This window comes from Dermacentor silvarum, chromosome 4 (genome assembly GCF_013339745.2).
Source record: "Dermacentor silvarum isolate Dsil-2018 chromosome 4, BIME_Dsil_1.4, whole genome shotgun sequence".
Lineage (NCBI taxonomy): Eukaryota > Metazoa > Arthropoda > Arachnida > Ixodida > Ixodidae > Dermacentor > Dermacentor silvarum.
Genome location: NC_051157.2, coordinates 135,004,054 through 135,022,144, shown reverse-complemented (window position 1 = coordinate 135,022,144; position 18,091 = coordinate 135,004,054). Strand labels below are relative to the sequence as shown.

The window sequence follows — 18,091 nt, the reverse complement described above, 5'->3', positions numbered from 1 at the left end:
GGAGGAAGGGGAGGCGACGTTTAGCAGCGGAACCAAATTCGTATTTATATAAATAAACCACAGCTACGGACGAGAGATAAAGAGAGCGCGCGTCGGGAACGAGAGAGAAAGTTACACCATCTTCCCGTAGGGGAACCCTGAGTAGTCTGCGAAGCAGCCATGGGGTCGACTCAAAGTAGTTTTATCAGCTGTATAAATTTGGATATGCAGCAGCACCAGCAACGCGCAGAGCTGTTGTCGACGCCGTCGGCGTTTTGCCCGCGTTCGCACCGAACGCGCGTAAAGTGGAACCTGAAGTGGAACTGGAAGTGGAACCGGAACCGGAAGTGGAAGCGGAACCGGAACGCCATCTAGTGAACACTTCATAAAACTACAGGTGGCTACATACTACATCGGAGGAAGGACAGACCCACGCCCTAAGGAGCTTCGCCCCTAAAACGTTGCCAGGCGAGAAGGCGGTAAAGAATTCCGACGCTGCTCGACGAGTTTCCCGTTCTGATCCCGTCGAAAACCCCCGAGCCGCCCCCAGAGGCCCTGGCAATAATCACCAACGCCACGCGCGTTCGGTGCGAACGCGAGCAAAACGACGACGGCGTCGACAACAGTTCTGCGCATTGTTGGTGCTGCTGCATGTCCAAGTTTATAAAGCTGATAAAACTATTACCCTGACTCCGTATAGCTCTCTACTAAGTTGCTATCTCTATTGATGCTTCGCCTTTCGGGTGAAACTGCGACATTTTTAAAATATAAATCTACCTAATTCCGTGAAATAGGTCGTATAAATTTAGATGCGAAAAAAAATACCCGTTTCCCGCCAGGATCGATCCCGCACCCGCTGCGTGGGAGCCAGATACTCTACCACTGAGCCACGCAAGCGCTTGCTATCGGGCAGGGGAAAATTACCTATAAGGCAAGTGCGCAGGGGCAGACGATTCTAGCCTCCGCCAGTATAGTGGAGCTATCTATGTAAGGTGCCTGCAAACGCAGCGTGCGCAGGCGCAGACGACGAGATGCGATTCAGACGAGGCGCGCAATCAACGCGCTCCCGAGCTGCCCGAGCTGCCGAGCCTCCGCCAGTATAGTGGCGCCATCTAGTTGAGGTGCCTGCAAACGCAGCGTGCCCGACATGTAAGTTGCAGTTGTAAGGATTTATCGGGCTCAGCAGACTGCTGTGCAGAGAGTATTACAAGCCGCAGCTCGCCATCGACGCCGGGCGGACAGTTCAGATCGTTCTCGTCAAAACCAGGTGAACAGACTGCCACGAAGTTGTGCGTGGTGCCCAAATTGGAGCTACTCTTGAGCCGCTCCACCAGCTTACGCTGTGACTGTGCTGCGTGTGCTGCGCAGGCCTGTGAATTTTTAGGTTGGACCGTCTTGCGCCTTCATAACGATATTTGTGCACCATAAGGAGTTTAATTAAACTGATTTTCCTGAGAATAAGGTGTCCGCAAGCGAACGCTTGTGCATTCTTGCAAAGACACACGATACATAGCTGACGAATTACCTTATGATTTTTGCGTGTGCGTTGATGACTCTTCAATCTAGCTGTTACCACTCTTTATAATATTCCTTGCGAGTCGTTTTAAAGATATGGGCCTGTCTAGGATTGCTATGCCAAAGCAACACCCTTTCTCTTACTGCTATTCTGTTGTGCAGAGACATACAGAACACGGCATTATGTTCCGTCACTGTTTCGCCCTTGTGTGTTTCTGGTGTCATCACCAGTGGTTGTCAAGTTCCAGTAGAGCCAGGAACGGCGCCTTCATTACTATTGTAACTTATCACATCATCAATACATTCCGCAGCGAGTTGGTGCCGCATCCACCAACGAAGCGTTGTACGCGTTAGACCTAATGTGAGAGCTCCACAAGACTGTCCGCATCGTTCTGAAACAAGCTGTCGTGAGTCGGACTGTGACTAAGCACTGTAACTAAATAACTAAGCAGGATGAAAGCTGTTCTCCCTTGTACTCCGCCTGAAAGCCGATTGCATTTGTACTGGATTGGCTTACTCCAGCGTGGTGGTAGGAAATCAGGATAACCTGTATAGCTACTCTGAATATTTGTCAGTCCGTCATTCTGTCAGTCGGTAAGTGGAGCGTCACTTGCAATAATTAGCTGGTGTTATATGCTCAACTGCTCAATTCTTCGAAGTTAAAGGATGCACTAGAGTGAGGCGACGCTGCACGGTGCCATAAAAAACAGTCTACCTACACTGTTCCTTCAAGACAGGAGCATTCCATCTCTTCCTGAAGGTTTTGCGAAACGTTATGTATATTGCTGGATGATGAACATGTCTTCAATACATGGGATAATACATTGTATCCGGCCGGCCTGTTAGGACCGATGGTGTTGAGTGCGCTCACTTTTCTATACATATACATGGTAGGCTCGGAGTTGAGCACCTTCTTTTAGAAGACTTTGTAGCTATTGTCCAACAAAAGCTGGCGATACGCGTTTGTGCTCGGGCAATGAAAATGTCGTAACGATGATGGTTCACGCTTAGGGTCTTTTCTTGTAGGTTATATTTTTAGGAACTGTTGGACCAGCGTCAACACCAGCTTACATTGCGCTCGATGACATCACTGTTAAAGAAACAGACGACTGTGACATCTTACCAAAAGGAGCCGAAGCTTTATCCGCTGGTAAGCTGTTTCAACCTTATGGTGGGCCCTTGCGTGAAAGAAGAACGTGTAAAAATAATTTCAAGTCAAGTAGACTAACTTGTCGTTTCGTATTACTTGCTCAGGAATGTAATCATCGTAATTTATTATTACAGTTTATCATTCAGGTGGAACATTACACCATTAAAAGCCTTTTAAATATTTTTACATTGGCTGAAGCATCCCCCAGAATATGTGCTTCGATTGCGATGAACTCTTCTTACTGCCATCGCAGTGTTTTAGCTTGTCCGAATACGTATTACCCCTTCGTGTAATACTTGTTTACCTGAGACGCAGACGGGAGCAGCCGTGTTGGTGGTGGCTCATGTAGCCGCCATTGATTTAAAATTAGTGTTTCTCTCGATTATGCTTGCCGTGTACTTATGTCGAACTGCAAAAATTGGTAAAATTGGCCAAAATTTCCGCGGTGAGAAACGTAGAGAAATAAAACTTACGCAACACCCAGCGTTGAACGTGAAAGCGAAACGCAGAACGCGAAACCGAAACGTCGCACATGATACCGAAACACCAAACGACGGCTGACTACTCGCCATCGATATCACATAACGTCAGCTCCAGCGCCAGCATGGCTTCGTCATTCGGGTGCGGTTTCTTATGTTTTGGTGCCCGTTATTGTTCAGTTTTGACTTTCCCTCGTGCAACCTGTGGAGGAAGTCCGCATATGAAGCCGTGTGGAAGCAGATTCTGCAATTGTACGGCCAATTTACGACGTGTGGATTCACTTCACGGTCGGGGAGACCTTCACGATCGGGGAGACATAGTCGAAGTCAAGACAAAATAGTCACAGAAGAGACATTTCAGTGTTCTTTGTTCTAACTGCCGTAACAATTCTAAGAAGCCACACCCGTTCACAAAGAACTGAACGCGTTCTTCTTCTTCTTTCTTTCTGGGGTTTTACGTGCCAAAACCAGTTCTGATTATGAGGCACGCCGTAGTGGAGGGCTCCGGATTAATTTTGACCACCTGGGGTTCTTTAACGTGCACTACAACGCAAGCACACGGGCGTTTTTGCATTTCGCCTCCATCGAAATGCGGCTGCCGCGGCCGGGGTTCTATCCCGCGATCTCGTGCTCAGCAGCGCAACGCCTTAGCTGACTAAGCCACCGCGGCGGGTTCGCGGTGATGCTTCTGGCTTGTCTTCGATTTGTTAAACCCTGCATTCGTTTGTGAAAAGGCAGAAAGCATTTAACTTCTGTTATTTACATAATGAGAGTTATGGCTTTTTATATTTGGCAATAAACTATTGACTGTATGCTCAAGAAAATTTCCTCTTTCTCATTTTTTCCAAAAGTTCGAAAAAAACGTGAAAAAAACTGTTTTTTTTCCGATTGTTCAAAATTTCCAGAAATTTCACATCTCTAATCAGGTGATCATTGTTACCGTCATGTTGGTGCTGTCGTCACACACATGCTCATGCCAGACACGTAGCTGTTCATCTTTCACAAGCATGTTTGTCAACCTGGTAATACTTTGTGCAGTCAGAAATGATTCTGGATAGCCAGCTACCATAAAAATGTTTCGCCTAACATCGATTCCCCTAGTGCATTGGATCTGCTTCATTTTATTTTGTTCTTGACGCAGTCGACCTCCTGACCTGCAACTTTCAATATAATCAACTTTGTCACTGGACCTCCAACGGCATTTCGTCAAGAACTTGGAAGTTCGGGCCACCACTAGCATCAAACCTTGGCCCTGTGAAGCGACCGTCTGAAACAAACGGTGGGCTTCCTTTTGTCTAACTTAAGTTTAAAGGACACATTCGCCGGGTAATATTAGGAGAACGAGCTCTTTTATAGTGATCTTGTTACTGCGAACAAATTCAGCTTTAAGTGCACGCAGAAAAGTGTTTGCAAAAATGTGCTTGTGCGACCGGCGACCGCACCCAGAATCCAAGTGAACTGCAAACAAGACCAGATACGATACATATCGTATATAATTGGCGCAATAAATATTAAAGTTCTCTATGAATTGTAGAAACTGCAAGAAATTTCGACAATCTTTGAAAAACGTATTCCGAACCCATTAGCGGCTCGTACATATTACTTTGAAGGTACATTGTTCGCGCAAAGAAACAAAAAATTAAGACACTTTGATGCATAATAATGAGTTCGTTTGCTGTTACGCTCGTCGGCGTACTTGTATTTCCTTCAGGCGGTATGATTCACGTGACGGGAGCTACGCTGGTCAATAATAGCGGCTTGCTGCGGCTCTCGTCGACAATGCTTGGACGCCAGCCGGAACTTCTCTGCATTTCGGCATGGTACCACATGTTCGGTGGCCGTGGCATGATCTTGCGAATGAGGGCCCGCAAGACGGTCGCCGCAGCTGGATTGCTCTGGCAGTATTTCCCTGTCTTCTCCCAGTACGATAGCACCACTGCTGACCGTTGGTACCAGGTGCGCCGTACGGTGAATATGAGTGGCCCCCATAATCAGGTAAATCGTAGGTTGATGACGCTTTATTTATGAAATTTTCATAGGCTCCTTACATAACCTGAATCTTACAAATTGTCTACTTAACTACGTAAATTGAGGAGCGCAAAGTTTTTCCTAATAAACCAAATGGTTTCCACCAAAGCCTTTCTTGAGAGGCAGTATTGTTATTATTAGTATCATTATAATACCACTCGAATTATGAAGCAACCTTTACCATGATTTGTCATGATGTGTCAGTGATAGCGTGGAGTAGAGGTAGAGCATCAGGTTTTCCTAATTAAGGTTCCAAGTACGAATCCTCGTGCAGGACACTACATTTTCAGTTTTTTAGTGGCGCATGGAAGCGGCCTAAATATAGCTGAGACCTAGGGGGATTATATTGTCAAATTGAACATAAATTCAGAAGGCCCACATAGCTTAAAAAAAACGTTCCTTCACAAAACATTATTCGTGCTTCGTTGTGCAAGTATTCGGCCGATACCTCTCGAACGACACTTTTAAAATCAGTCCTGATTCGGAGTTCGTAGCTGCTGCGGTGCACCTGACCAATGGCGGCGGTCAGGCCTGCGACGTAGAAGAGGGTGCTAAGTATCTCTGAATAAAGACAGGCCACCAGTGGAAACTGAATCTGGCAACGTTCAACATGCTAACTCTCTCGAATGAAGCTCGTTTAGTAGTACTCTTTGGGGAATCATCTGGCATTTCCTGAGATATCATTGGTGTTAGTCAAGTCAGGAGAACCGGTGAAGCGCATGTAACGCTGAATCATGGCCGCGTTCTCTGGGACTGAAGTTTTCTAAGTAAGAGAACACAAGGTCGGATTTCTTATTCTAACTGACACAGTGGACAATATTAGTGATATTGCAGTTATAATAAAATGCCAGTAGTCATCCTAATTAAACTGAATAGGATAGGTAGTGGAAGCCTATATTCCAAGGTCTAGTCATAATGGTGAAAACATAGAACACTTCTATGGCAACGTTCAATTAGCAATGAGTAATCTGCAATCTTGGTGAACTGTAGTCATGGGTGACTTAAATGCGAAGGTTAGGTAAACAGCCTGAGGAACAAGCAACTCGCAACTATGAAATAGACTCTGGGAACAGTAGAGGAAATATCTCGGTAGAGATCCTGAAAAGAAAGCAAATCTGAATTATGAATACCTCCCTTCGCAAGGGCATAACAAGAAGAGAACGTGGAAAAGTCCTGAAGAAGTCCCGGAAATGTCCTAATGTTAGTGTGGTCAAGCGTTGATCTTAATTTTAAATTATAGGGAAAATTAGTCAAGAAGAAGCAGGCCGACCTTGACGCCATGCGGGTAAAAGCAAATATTTTAAATCAAATTCTTCGAACGATATATCAGGCTTTCGTGCATGGAGATGAAGCCAAATAATCTAAATTCGGAGGAAGCAAATCAAGTTTTTAGGTGAAGCACCAAGAATGTAAACAGGCAAGTTCTCCCAAGTAACGAAGTAACTAATGCAGAAGCAGCAATGGATGAGAACGGCGAACTCTAGATATCACAATGAATTCGCTGCTGCTAAATATGGATAGCAAACGAAATAAATTTATACCATCGGAAGGGCTGCAGCAACGCCATGCTGCCCAAAAGCAATCCTCGCAGTATATAGACCTAGAGGTAGCTTTTGACAACGTGGGGCACGAATCCATACTAGCAAATATCAGTGACACGAATTGCGGCGGACGAACGTACAGCTCCGTGAGGGCTTTTCCCACAGATCGCACAGCCACAATAGGGCTGGGAAATGTCAGGCCACAGCGAATACACACACCTAACACAGGAACGCCACAAGGAGCAGTGCTGTCGCTGACACTTCTCAATGTGGCTATGATGAAACACCCAGCCCAACTCGAGAAAATACCGGGGATCAGACATGCCTTGCACGCAGACGACATCCCGATATGGACGGTCGCAGGGTCCATAGGAGACCAACTAGAGGCATTACAGGAGGTGGTAGACGTCGTAGCAAGCTACGCAGAGACATGCAGACTGCAATGTGCGCCGGAGAGGTCGGAGCTCCTCATAATCAAGAAGCGCTCACGAGGAGGATCAACAGCCCCGGCACCAACCATCCACCTGCGAATAGGTCGTAGAGAAATTACCAAGGTAGACAGACTTCGGATCCTCAGCTTACCCTTACAAAAGGACGGGGGTGGAGGATACACCATACAGAAGCTACAACACACGAACACGCAGATCTTGCACATGATTCAAAGAATTGACAGCAGGACGAGGGGACTCAAGAAACAGGACCTTATCAAAGAAACAGGACCGAGGGGACTCAAGAAACAGGACCTTATCTGACTAGTGCAGGCTCTGATTATAAGGCGCATTGCGTACTCGGCACCATATTTAAATTTCAGTAACGCGGAAGTGGAGGTACTCGACCTGCTGATACGCAAGGCATATAAGTAAGCGCTCGGACTCCCACCCGGAACGGCTACTTTTCGCCTCGAGGAGAGAGGGGTGTACAACAACGCATGGGAAATCATAGAGGCCGACCTGGTCAGCGAAAAGGAAAGGCTACTACGCACAATAGCGGGACACTGCGTCTTGGAGCGTCTTGGGTATTCCGTACGGAAGACCAGCGCACTGACCAAAATCCCAACACGAATGCAAGAAACTATGCACGTCTCACCGATTCCCAGGAACACGCACCCAAGCTTCCACATCGGACGGAGACAAGCCCGAGCGCAGGCACTCGCGAGAAAGTATGATAACCGCCCCAATTTCTTGTACGCAGACGCGGCCAGCACCGCAAGAAACACCGCATTCGTCACCAGCGTAGTCGACAATCAGGGGAACGAAATAAATGCGTCGTCGTTTTCCTGAGTGAGCGCTTCGGAGGCAGAGGAACTAGCGATAGCGTTAGCCATCACGACGAGACCGCACTGGGATTGCATCATAGTTCTGACGGACTCTCAGACGGCACGCAGTAATTATTCCAGGGCCAAAATTTCCAGGGACGCACATCGCATTCTGAATGGAGCACACCAGCTGCCACCAAACATACAAATCGTGTGGACTCCGGGGCATGAGTCCATACGCGGCAATCAGCAGCCCCACGCTGATTGCATGCACACCGGGAGCCGAGCGCATGCACACCGGGAGCCGCGAGATGACCGCGCCAAGCAGTTCCAACCATTAACCTGCACGCACATCCTACAACACTATCGCCTTTTACGAAGAACACTACCTCTACCGCATAATGCTCTGACGCGAGAGGAAGCCGTAATATTGCGAAAACTCCAAACAAACACATATCCACATTTGAGTCTTTACCACACCATACACGCTGCGCTGTATTCCTATAAACGTCCACACTGCGATCAATGCCAACGCTTTACCACATGATGTGGGCTTGCGCAAACATACCACAGCTCACACCCATAACATAACACACCCCACCACACGGCAATGGGAGGCAGCGCTGTCCAGCTCCGACTCGACGGACCAGATCAACCTGGTTAACCGAGCGAGAAGGGCAGCTAAGGCTGCTGGACTCCTGGACTGAGGGGACCACCCACTGCAGAGCGGAGGAGCTACCTACGCTCGCGTGCTCTTTTGATTAAAGTTTGTTCTCTCTCTCTCTCTCTCGGTGCAACTCCTTTCTTCGGACCACATTTCGCCCTGCCCCGTGCGTGTGGTTATCGCGCACTTCGTCCTCTTCTGTTCACAACACACTGCCACCCACGAGGAAACGGACTGAGTTGGCCGATGATGACAGTGCTCCTTGTAATCGATGCTCCTCAGTTAGCTGCCGATGGGGAAGTCATTGCCATTGTCCAGATTTTGCTTGGTGGCTTCTTTTGTCAGCTGGAGCATAGTGTAAAATGGAGCGAGCTCTCGCGCCTTCATGGTCTCGTCATCCTTACAATGTTAATCATCTGCGGCGGTCGAATTGGTGAAACTCGTACCTCCTATCATCGTCGCTTTCCGAGTTTGGAACGAGCTGACGCGCTGGCTGCTACTGGCGTCCCACCACGCTGGAACAGAAGGCCAGCAATCACCCGACGGTGGGCGCAGAGCCGTTGGCGTGGTTCATCTCCTTTTCCTTTTGGACCAGTTCATCAAGAGCAGGTCGTCCATGTGGTTCTTGTTCTCGATCTTTACGCCACGGTGGTGTCCGCTAGTAAAATGGCTTGGCGGTACGTGGTAGGTCATGACAGTAACCGGTAGAGTTGCACGCTTTTCTTGAGTTTTGGATGAAGTTGTCAAACTTGTAGTCGTCAGGCATATCTGGCGGTGTCAGACTCTGCGGTGCTAGTTGGCGGAAAATAGCTCTGGCAGTCGATGAGCTGCTTGGTCGAAGAAATCACTGCAGTCGCATAGGATCGGTTCGGGGTTGTGAGATCCTCGACGGAGTAGTAGCGCTCGCGTGTGTCTCCTGGAGTAACTGCACGCAGCGGTATTTTCAGCAGTAACGTATTCGTTCGTCTGTTGATTGTTGTGGCAGCTTGTGTCCGTTTGGTCGCTGTGGAAGGTCATAGGAGGCCTCGACTCTGTCATTGATATGTAGTTAGGTTGTACTAATGCTTTTGGTTCCTATCACGGCTACGCCGGTGGCGTTCGTTCTCCTTGCTGCTGTATTGGTCGTGGTATAGAGAAGTGGTAGCGATTTTGGTCGCGGGATAGATCCGAATCAGCTGCACCGTGCGCGCAATGTAGCGCGAGTGGGCAGGCGTGTACGGATCGTTATCCAACGTGGGTCGCACCATTCGGCTGGTCGCTGACATTTATTGCCCGCACATTGCTTGGCTACTGGTTTGGCTTCGCGAATAGTGAATAATGCGGCCGATTGAGAAACTGGCAGCTCGTGCTTGCTCTCCGTTCAAGCCGTGATCTGGGGGTTCATGGAAGCGATCACACCTTCCCTTTGTTCAGGACGAACTGGCGCTGTAGCCTCGGCTCGGTCTGGAGCTTCGGTTGTTGTACGCGCGGTGTCGGTGGTCTACCGTTTACACTGACGTTCGCCTGCTTACCGGGTGGATATACTGAATGTATTGCCTGCTGTCTTCGCAAAGGGCGGGCGGCAGTCTGTAGTGATAAGGAATGAGTGAATTCAGCTTCGTATTCGTCTTTCTTGGTCACGAGGTCTTCCTATTTTAGCGTTGAGTTCAGCGAAGCAAGGGTCTTTGTCATCGAGTTCACTTACGAGCACTTGCAAGTCGGCAGGCGTAGGTTCAGTTTCTTTCAAGGTGTCGGTTGCGGCTGGCGGTGACATGGGTAGCGGCTCTTCGAATGATGTCGCGCTGACGGCGTAGTCGGTCCGTGGTCGGTTGTAAGGACGGCAGTCTCCTTACTGGGTTTCCTGGCACCATAATATAAGGAACCAAGCAAGTGTGCGCTCGTCGGTTAAGATTTCTTGGTGCAAGTCGTGAATTCGAACCCTGTTTCCCCCTGGCCCGTGCGTGTGGTTATCGCACACTTCGCCTAATTCTGTTTGAAACACAAATGTTTACAGTTGATCACATCTCGTGCGCCATCTCGTGCGCCATCACACCAACGTTGTGAGACTCCTATTAACTGCAATGGCTCTGTTTCTTCTCCCCAGCGGCCGGTGTCTTGCGTGCTGGATTGTCACAACATATAGAGCTCTCTGCCACACAGATTGTTTTCAAAATATAGTCGAACTAAAGCAAAAGGAGGACACCAAAAAAACAATCATACGTACCCATTAAAATGTCCATATGAATAGGAAGAGGACGCCTCTGCAACTATGTTATTTATTATAGCAGATTCTTCTGCGATAAACTTTGTGGTAAATAGATACAAAATTTAGGCCGGTATGTCTGAGTTTCTAACCTTAGGTCATGCTGTGTATATTACTCAAAAATATTTTTTTGTTCTACAAGATTACACAAATGGACGATAGGCTGGTAACTGCGAGCACCACCATCCTCCCTTAGGCTCAAAATTATTGTTGGTAGCCACCAGCATTGGCTCCTCGATAGCATCGACGGGATCAATACTGTAGAATTCGAAGTGACCACGTTCCATATAACAATAACTGTCAATTTCGTGATTCCAACAATGACCTTGCCATCGTAATGTTGCAGGTGCCCCTCTCCTGCCCGCTGAGGGTTTTGTAACACTGCAAACAGCAAGTAACACTTTATAAATTCGAAGTTACACAAATTGAGCCATATAATGGCAAGAGTTTATATAGCGCTTGCCATTATATGGCTCAATTTGTGTAACTTCGAATTAGCAAGCAAGCCTACGATACTTTTCGTGAAGACTCTTGGGACTTGGAGATCAATATTTTCATTCGTGTCTACAAGGAGAAAGCAAAAAAAGAAAAGCCGCAGTATCGCCCGAAAGGCGAAACATCGATTGCGATAGCAAACTAGTGGACAGTTATACAAACTAAGGATAGTAGTTTTATCAGGCGTATAAATTTGGAAATATTCAATGACTAACTAAATTGACAAGAATGGTGACAGCGGGCACAGGCAAAAATGAACACATCACACTCGGTAACCGCAGACACTCGCTAGCAAAACGCTGGCGTCAAGAAGCGCTACAGCAGCAGCGAGCGAAGTGACCTTCGTACTGTGAATCGCTTCAATGAAAACTGAGCGACGAGAACACCGCACGCACAAAGGTATGAGCCAGCTGCAGATCGCTTTCAGTATATGCAGTTTCAAAGTATGCACTTGGTGGCGGAATAGAACACCGCCCTCCTCCCCTTCCCTCCTGCGTTGCCTCAATGCGCTTGGAATGTCCATATAATTTCTATTGCAATAAAATATGTTGACAATTGGTTTATCATTAACGGGTTTTTTCTCGCGTTTACCAGGGCGTGGTACTTTTTTTTCAGTTTATTGCGAGCAGGGTATGATGAAGCAGAGGATGTTTATTTTTATGTATTTGCATATCATCTAGCCGGAAGTGCTTAAGTTAAAAGAATCTATATAGTATAGGAATATCATCAGAAGCCAGTAAACAATGATATCACAGACAACATCGAGGATATTACTTGTACTGACAAAGTCAGTTAAAGATATGATAAATGATTGTAAAGTAAAAATGAATAAAAAAAAACTTGGCGTAGGTCTTCGAATTACGTCTTCGCATTACGCGTGCGGTGCTCTTACCAATTCAACTACCGCGGCGCTGCTTTTCCACCCACTTTTTGGGGTATTTACGTTTCACTACTAGAATTAACCCTGGGGGTGTTAGCCAGCGCCACCACTCACAAACCTTGGCGACTGATGTGAAACATTCTTTCTGCTGCAGGCGTCACAGTATGTACGTGATCTGTTTTGGGTGAAGGCAACTGGTCAATAAACCCGCACATGCTACTTGAAGGCATCAATGTTGCCGGATGCGAGACCGCCAGACCCAGAAATGCTATATCTGAATTGACACAATTTAGTGCCACTTATGAGTAACCCTTATGAGTATTGTATAAACTATTCACCAACAAAATTTCCAATATAATCAGGGTAACACTTGACTTCAGTGAAGTTGAGAACAAGCTGCCTTCAAGAAGGGATATCACATAATTATGGTGTTTTACGTGCCAAACCACCATATGAATATGAGGCACGCGGTAGTGGGGGTCTCCGGATTAATCTGAACCACCTGGGGTTCTTTAACGCGCACCGAATTCTACATACACGGGTGTTTTCTGGATTTCGCCCCTATCTAAACCAGGAAGGGATATTCTAAAGGATGAATCATACTCGTGTTATCAATCAGGTAATCGTAAGAGAGAGAGAGAGAATGAACTTTATGCAACAGAGCACGTGAGCGTAGGTAGCTCCTCCGCACTGCAGTGGGTGGTCCCCTCAGTCCAGGAGTCCAGCGGCCTTAGCTGCCCTTCTCGGTTGGTTGACCAGGTTGAGCTGGTCTGTCCTTACGCGGGAATCAGCAGGCGTGTGCCTGCTGATTCCCGCGTAAGGATTCATTCCCCGGATGGATGGATGGATGGATGGATGGATGGATGGAAAAACTTTACTATGATCAAATTGGCCGTGCTAGTTTCCTAGGAGTCCACACGATTTGTATGCATGGGGAGAGCTAGTGCGCTGCATTAAGAATGCGATGTGCGGTCATGAAAATTTTCGCTCGAGAAAGATTTATGCATGCCGTCTGAGAGTCCGTCAGAACTATGGCGCAATCCCAGTGCGATCTCGTCGTGATGGCTCACGCTATCGCTAGTTTCTCTGCCACCGCAGCGCTCGCTCTGGAAACCGACGACCCATTTATTTTGGTACCGTGATTGTAGACTACGCTGGGGATAAATGCGGTGCTTCTTGCGGTGCTGGCCGCGTCTGCGTACAAGACATTGGGGTGGTTATAATACTTTCTCGCGAGTGCCTGCGCTCCGGCTTGTCACCGTCTGAGTTTGGGCGGATGTTACTAGGAATCGGTGAGACGTGCATTGTTTCTTGTATTCGTGTTGGGATTTTTGCCAGTGCGCTAGTCTTCAGGAAGTACGAATTATCCAAGATGTTTCAAGACGCAGCGTTCCGCTATTGTGCGTAGTAGCCTTTCCTTCTAGTTTGCCAGGTTGGCCTCTATGATTTCCCGTGCGCTGTTGCACACCCCTGTCTCTTCAAGGCGAAAAGTAGCCGTTCAGGGCTACTTTTATGTCCGAGCTCTTGCTTATACGCCTTGCGTATAAGCCGCTCGAATACCTCCATTTCGGCGTTACGGAAATTTTGAGATAGTGCTGAATACGCAATACGGCTCACAATCAGAGCCTGCACTTGTCGGATTCGGTCCTGTTCGTTGAGTCCGCTCTTCCTGCTGGTAATTCGTTGCCTCATGCGCAAGATCTGCGTGGTCGTGTGTTGTAGCTTCTTTATGGCGTATCCTCCACCCCCGTCTTTTTGTAAGTGTAAGTCAAGGACACGAATTCTATCCACCTTGGTAAATTCTTTAGGGCCAATTCAAGGTGGATAGTTGGTGCCCGGTTTGTTCATCGTCGTCGTGGGTGCTTCTCGATGATGAGGAGCTCCGAGTTCTCTGGAACTCAATCGAAGGCTTTTTCATAATCTATGAAAGCCATATAGAGAGTTTAATTGTACTCCGCAGGTAATCAAGAAATCTGCGGAGTACGATCAACCTCTCTATATGGCTTTCATAGACTATGAAAAGGCATTTGATTCATTAAAGATACCAGCAGTCATACAGGCATTGCGTAATCAAGGTGTACAGAAGGCAAATGTGAATATCTTGCAAATATCTACGAAGATTCCACAGCTACCTTGGTTCTCCACAAGAAATTTAAAAGTGACCTATCAAGAAAGGGTCAGGCAAGGAGACACAGTCTCTCCAATGCTATTCACTGCACGCTTAGAATATGTTTTCAAGCTCTTAGACTGGGAACGCTTAGGAGTGAGGATCAACGGCGAATATCTCAGCAACCTTCGGTTTGCAGATGACATTGTCCCATACAGCAACAATGGGCTCGAACTACAACAACTGATTGAAGACCTTAACCGACAAATTGTAATAGTGTGGTTGATGATTAATATGCAGAAGACCAAGATAATGTTCAATAGTCTGGCAATAGTCTGGCAATCGCCAGTCAGCCTCTAGAGTTTGTAAAGGGGTACGTTTATCTAGGTAAATTACTCACAGGGGACATAGGTCAGGAGAGGGAAATTTACAGAAGAATAAAATTGTGGTGGAGCGCATACGGCAGGCATTGCCAAATCCTGACTGGGAGCTTACCACTGTCGTTGAAAACAAAAGTGTTCAATCATTGCATTCTACCGGTGCTACATATGGGGCAGAAGCTTGGAGGTTCACAAAGATTCTCGAAAACCAGTTAAGGACAGCACAAAGAGCGATGGAACAAAAAATGTTAGGTTTATAACTTTAAGCGACAGGAAGAGAGCGGTGTGGATCAGAGAGCAAACGGGGATAGCCGATATTCTAATTGACATTAAGAGAAAAAAATGGAGCTGGGCAGGCCGTGTGATGAGTATACGATGGATAACCGGCGGACCATTAGAGTTACAGAATGGGTACCAAGAGAAGGGAAGTGCAGTCGAGGACGACACAAAACTACGTGGGGTGATGAAGTTAGGAAATTTCCAGGTGGAAGTTGGAATCAGCTAGCGCAAGACAGGATAATTGGGGATCGCAGGAAGAGGCCTATAATTGTGTCCCTGCAGTGGACACAAATATATGTTCATGATTATGATGATTATGATGAGTAACGCACGCAAGAAATAGTAGACGAAATGCTTCTTAAGGTTTCCAATTCGTTTTTCTGGCGCAGTTGATTTTTGACGCGGCTATGCTAACGACAGCGATGAACGACTCCGTCGTAACGCTAGGGCCCGTAGAAGCTCGGCCTGGTGCATGTGACGTGCTGACGGACGGTGAAGGTGAGCCTCAACTATGTTCTTTATTACATACAGCAAGTAAAGGTATTCGAATCACGAAAGCTTCCAAACAAATCAAAATCTAGTATTCGAATAAAATGACCCTCGAAAATGAAATCAAAGATAAAATGTTCCCATATAGGGGAACCTTGAAATTTTGTATCAATTTTTAACGTGAAATAAAAAAGTTTCTGTTCAGTTCACTGAGCAAACACATGCACACGCGTGCGCGCGCATGCTCACGCCTCTGTACCGGGTGTTCAAAGTTAAGCTTTACGGAATTTTTATAAATCGCCTGTGGCAGGTAGCATAATTTTTATCGTTGAGCTGGGTTTTTTGAAGAGGCGGACTTTAGTAGCACGAGAAATCGAAACACATATTCAACTAATTAACAAAAATTGACTAAGAAACTTCTTGGTTAATTACTTTATGACAAATATTGCAATTTACGAATTGTAGCTGGTGAGTTTGCAAGACGCATCCCCTTGAAATGAATTTCCAGCATGACTCGAGTTTTGAGATATTATTTGCCAATGTGTGGGACGAAATACATGGGCATTCCAGTTACTTTTGTGTTTCAATGTATGAAACAGCATTTTAGTAAAAAAAGTAAGTGAATCAACAGTGCATTTTTACGGTGAGTTTGATGCCGCATACCTCCAAACTGGCATCATACCGGAAAGTCATTCCAAGTGGATACGCCTGACAAGCTCACCGGCTACAGTTCGTAAATTGCAATATGTGTAGTAAAGTATTAAAATAAGAAGTTAATTGGTAAATTTTTGTTCATTAGTTGAATATGTGTTTCGATTTCTCGTGCTACTAATATCCGCCTCTTCGATTCACCCAGCTCAACGATAAGAATTATGGTACCTGCAACAGGCGATTTTTTAAAAATTCCGTACAGCTTAATTTTTAACACCCGGTATAGGACGCTCGTTGTAATGATGAGCTCGTAAATAAGAAACAGCTGATTTTGGATGTGTGTTTCGACTTGTTTGTAGTAGCTACACTCTGTAGCAACCAGCGAGGATTTCGACGCAACAACGTTCCTACTTGTTTTGCTTTGCGTTTCGAATAGGATGCTTGAATTTTTGCTCCAACTATTTTCTCATTGAAGGTACTGCTGTTTTTCAGGCTACTGCGATTTCGAGTTCGACCAATGTGGGTGGGAATCAAAGAACGGATGGAGGCGACAACTCAAGTCTATCTCCCTCTCCAATCCTGTGACAGGCTCGACATCAGGACCGGAAAATTCGGGTTGGTTAGAGCGTTCCTAAGATTTTATCTCTCTTCCTTAGTCATAAAAGCTTGCCTCAGAGTGTTTGTTCTGTTCTATAAAATACTGACTTGTGACACTAGTCAAAATCAATGAACAATAGAATTCGCATAGGCGCTCCTTAGTTCGACGGCGGTCCAATAAGATAGGCCTTAGAAGCAAGAGACTCCTAAATTTCGGGCGCGCATGATCGCTAGATCCCCAATTGCGTATACATTATTTGGGGTGCAAGTTTATCGTACTTCCTCGGATGGGTCTCGGGTGCCGATATATAATTGCCTTGGTTAAGGCTTTCTTTCGTAATAAGGAGTAGATGATATGGCGGAAGAAAATGCCAGAAACTGATTAAGTAATGGAGCATGTTGAGCGTGAACAAACCGGCACGGCGATGAAAGGCGATTGCTGTTATTTGTCTGTCTTCATTGCGGTGTTTACGGCATGATCAATTATAATGACCACTAATAAACCGAACGCCACGTCATATTCTGTACAGTTAACCGTTCAGAAGGGCCTAGAAAAAAGAACTGTTACGTACGCAAAGCTTACTTACGTAATTTCAGCTAGGTTCACAAATAACTAGAGCACAGATATCATTCAAAACTTATTACAAAGTACTATTCCGCTTCATTGTGAGATATAAATGGAATTATTTTTAGACTTACCACGCAGCCGGCAACCATCGCGGTGATGAACGTGCGGCGTCAGTGTGGCTTGGACAGTCGTGGTGAAGAAAAACATTGGCAGGAACCATCGACGATGATTGTCATTGTTATCGAAGAGCCCGAAGAAACGGAGGAGCGATTGAATGAACCAACGAACACGCGATGAAGCGCGCGAGCGAATGAACGAACGCGTGAGCAAGTGAAAGTACCCCGCTTCCCCTCCTAACCTCCCTCCCCGCTACTCGGTGCCCGAGAACACGCGGCCTTTTCCTCGGTGCCTTTGTATTGCAAATGCAACCACTGACCTTCAACTTGCCTTCAACCACCGCCGACCACCTACCGCAGCTAACCACAACAAATGTCACAGTTTCACCGGAAAGGCGGAACATCGGTTGCGGCAACATATTATTAGATAACTATTGTGAGTATAGTAGTTTTATCGGCCGTATAAACTTGTAAACATTCGCTGAATATCTATACATAAACAAGCATGAACATACATTTGCAACATGAACAAATCTCACTCGCTGACCGTGTACACTCACTGTCAGAACGCTGGCGTGAGGAATAGCGGTAGCAGCAGCAGTGAGCGAATTGACCTTCGTGCTCCCTCTCGCTTCAACGCGAACTAAGCGGCGAGAACACAGCGCCCACAACGAGA

At 46.5% G+C, this 18,091-nt stretch overlaps 1 protein-coding gene across 1 annotated transcript in view; it reads left to right on the top strand.

Annotated features, from left to right (window-relative positions):
- Positions 1 to 18,091, top strand: part of LOC119448917 (MAM and LDL-receptor class A domain-containing protein 1-like) — a 265,378-nt gene that overhangs the window by 115,577 nt on the left and 131,710 nt on the right. Inside the window, exons 12-16 of the mRNA XM_049666561.1 lie at positions 2,521 to 2,644; positions 4,265 to 4,402; positions 4,835 to 5,118; positions 15,384 to 15,492; positions 16,627 to 16,749. Coding sequence (XP_049522518.1) covers positions 2,521 to 2,644; positions 4,265 to 4,402; positions 4,835 to 5,118; positions 15,384 to 15,492; positions 16,627 to 16,749 — 778 coding nt within the window. The remainder of the gene's footprint in view (positions 1 to 2,520; positions 2,645 to 4,264; positions 4,403 to 4,834; positions 5,119 to 15,383; positions 15,493 to 16,626; positions 16,750 to 18,091) is intronic.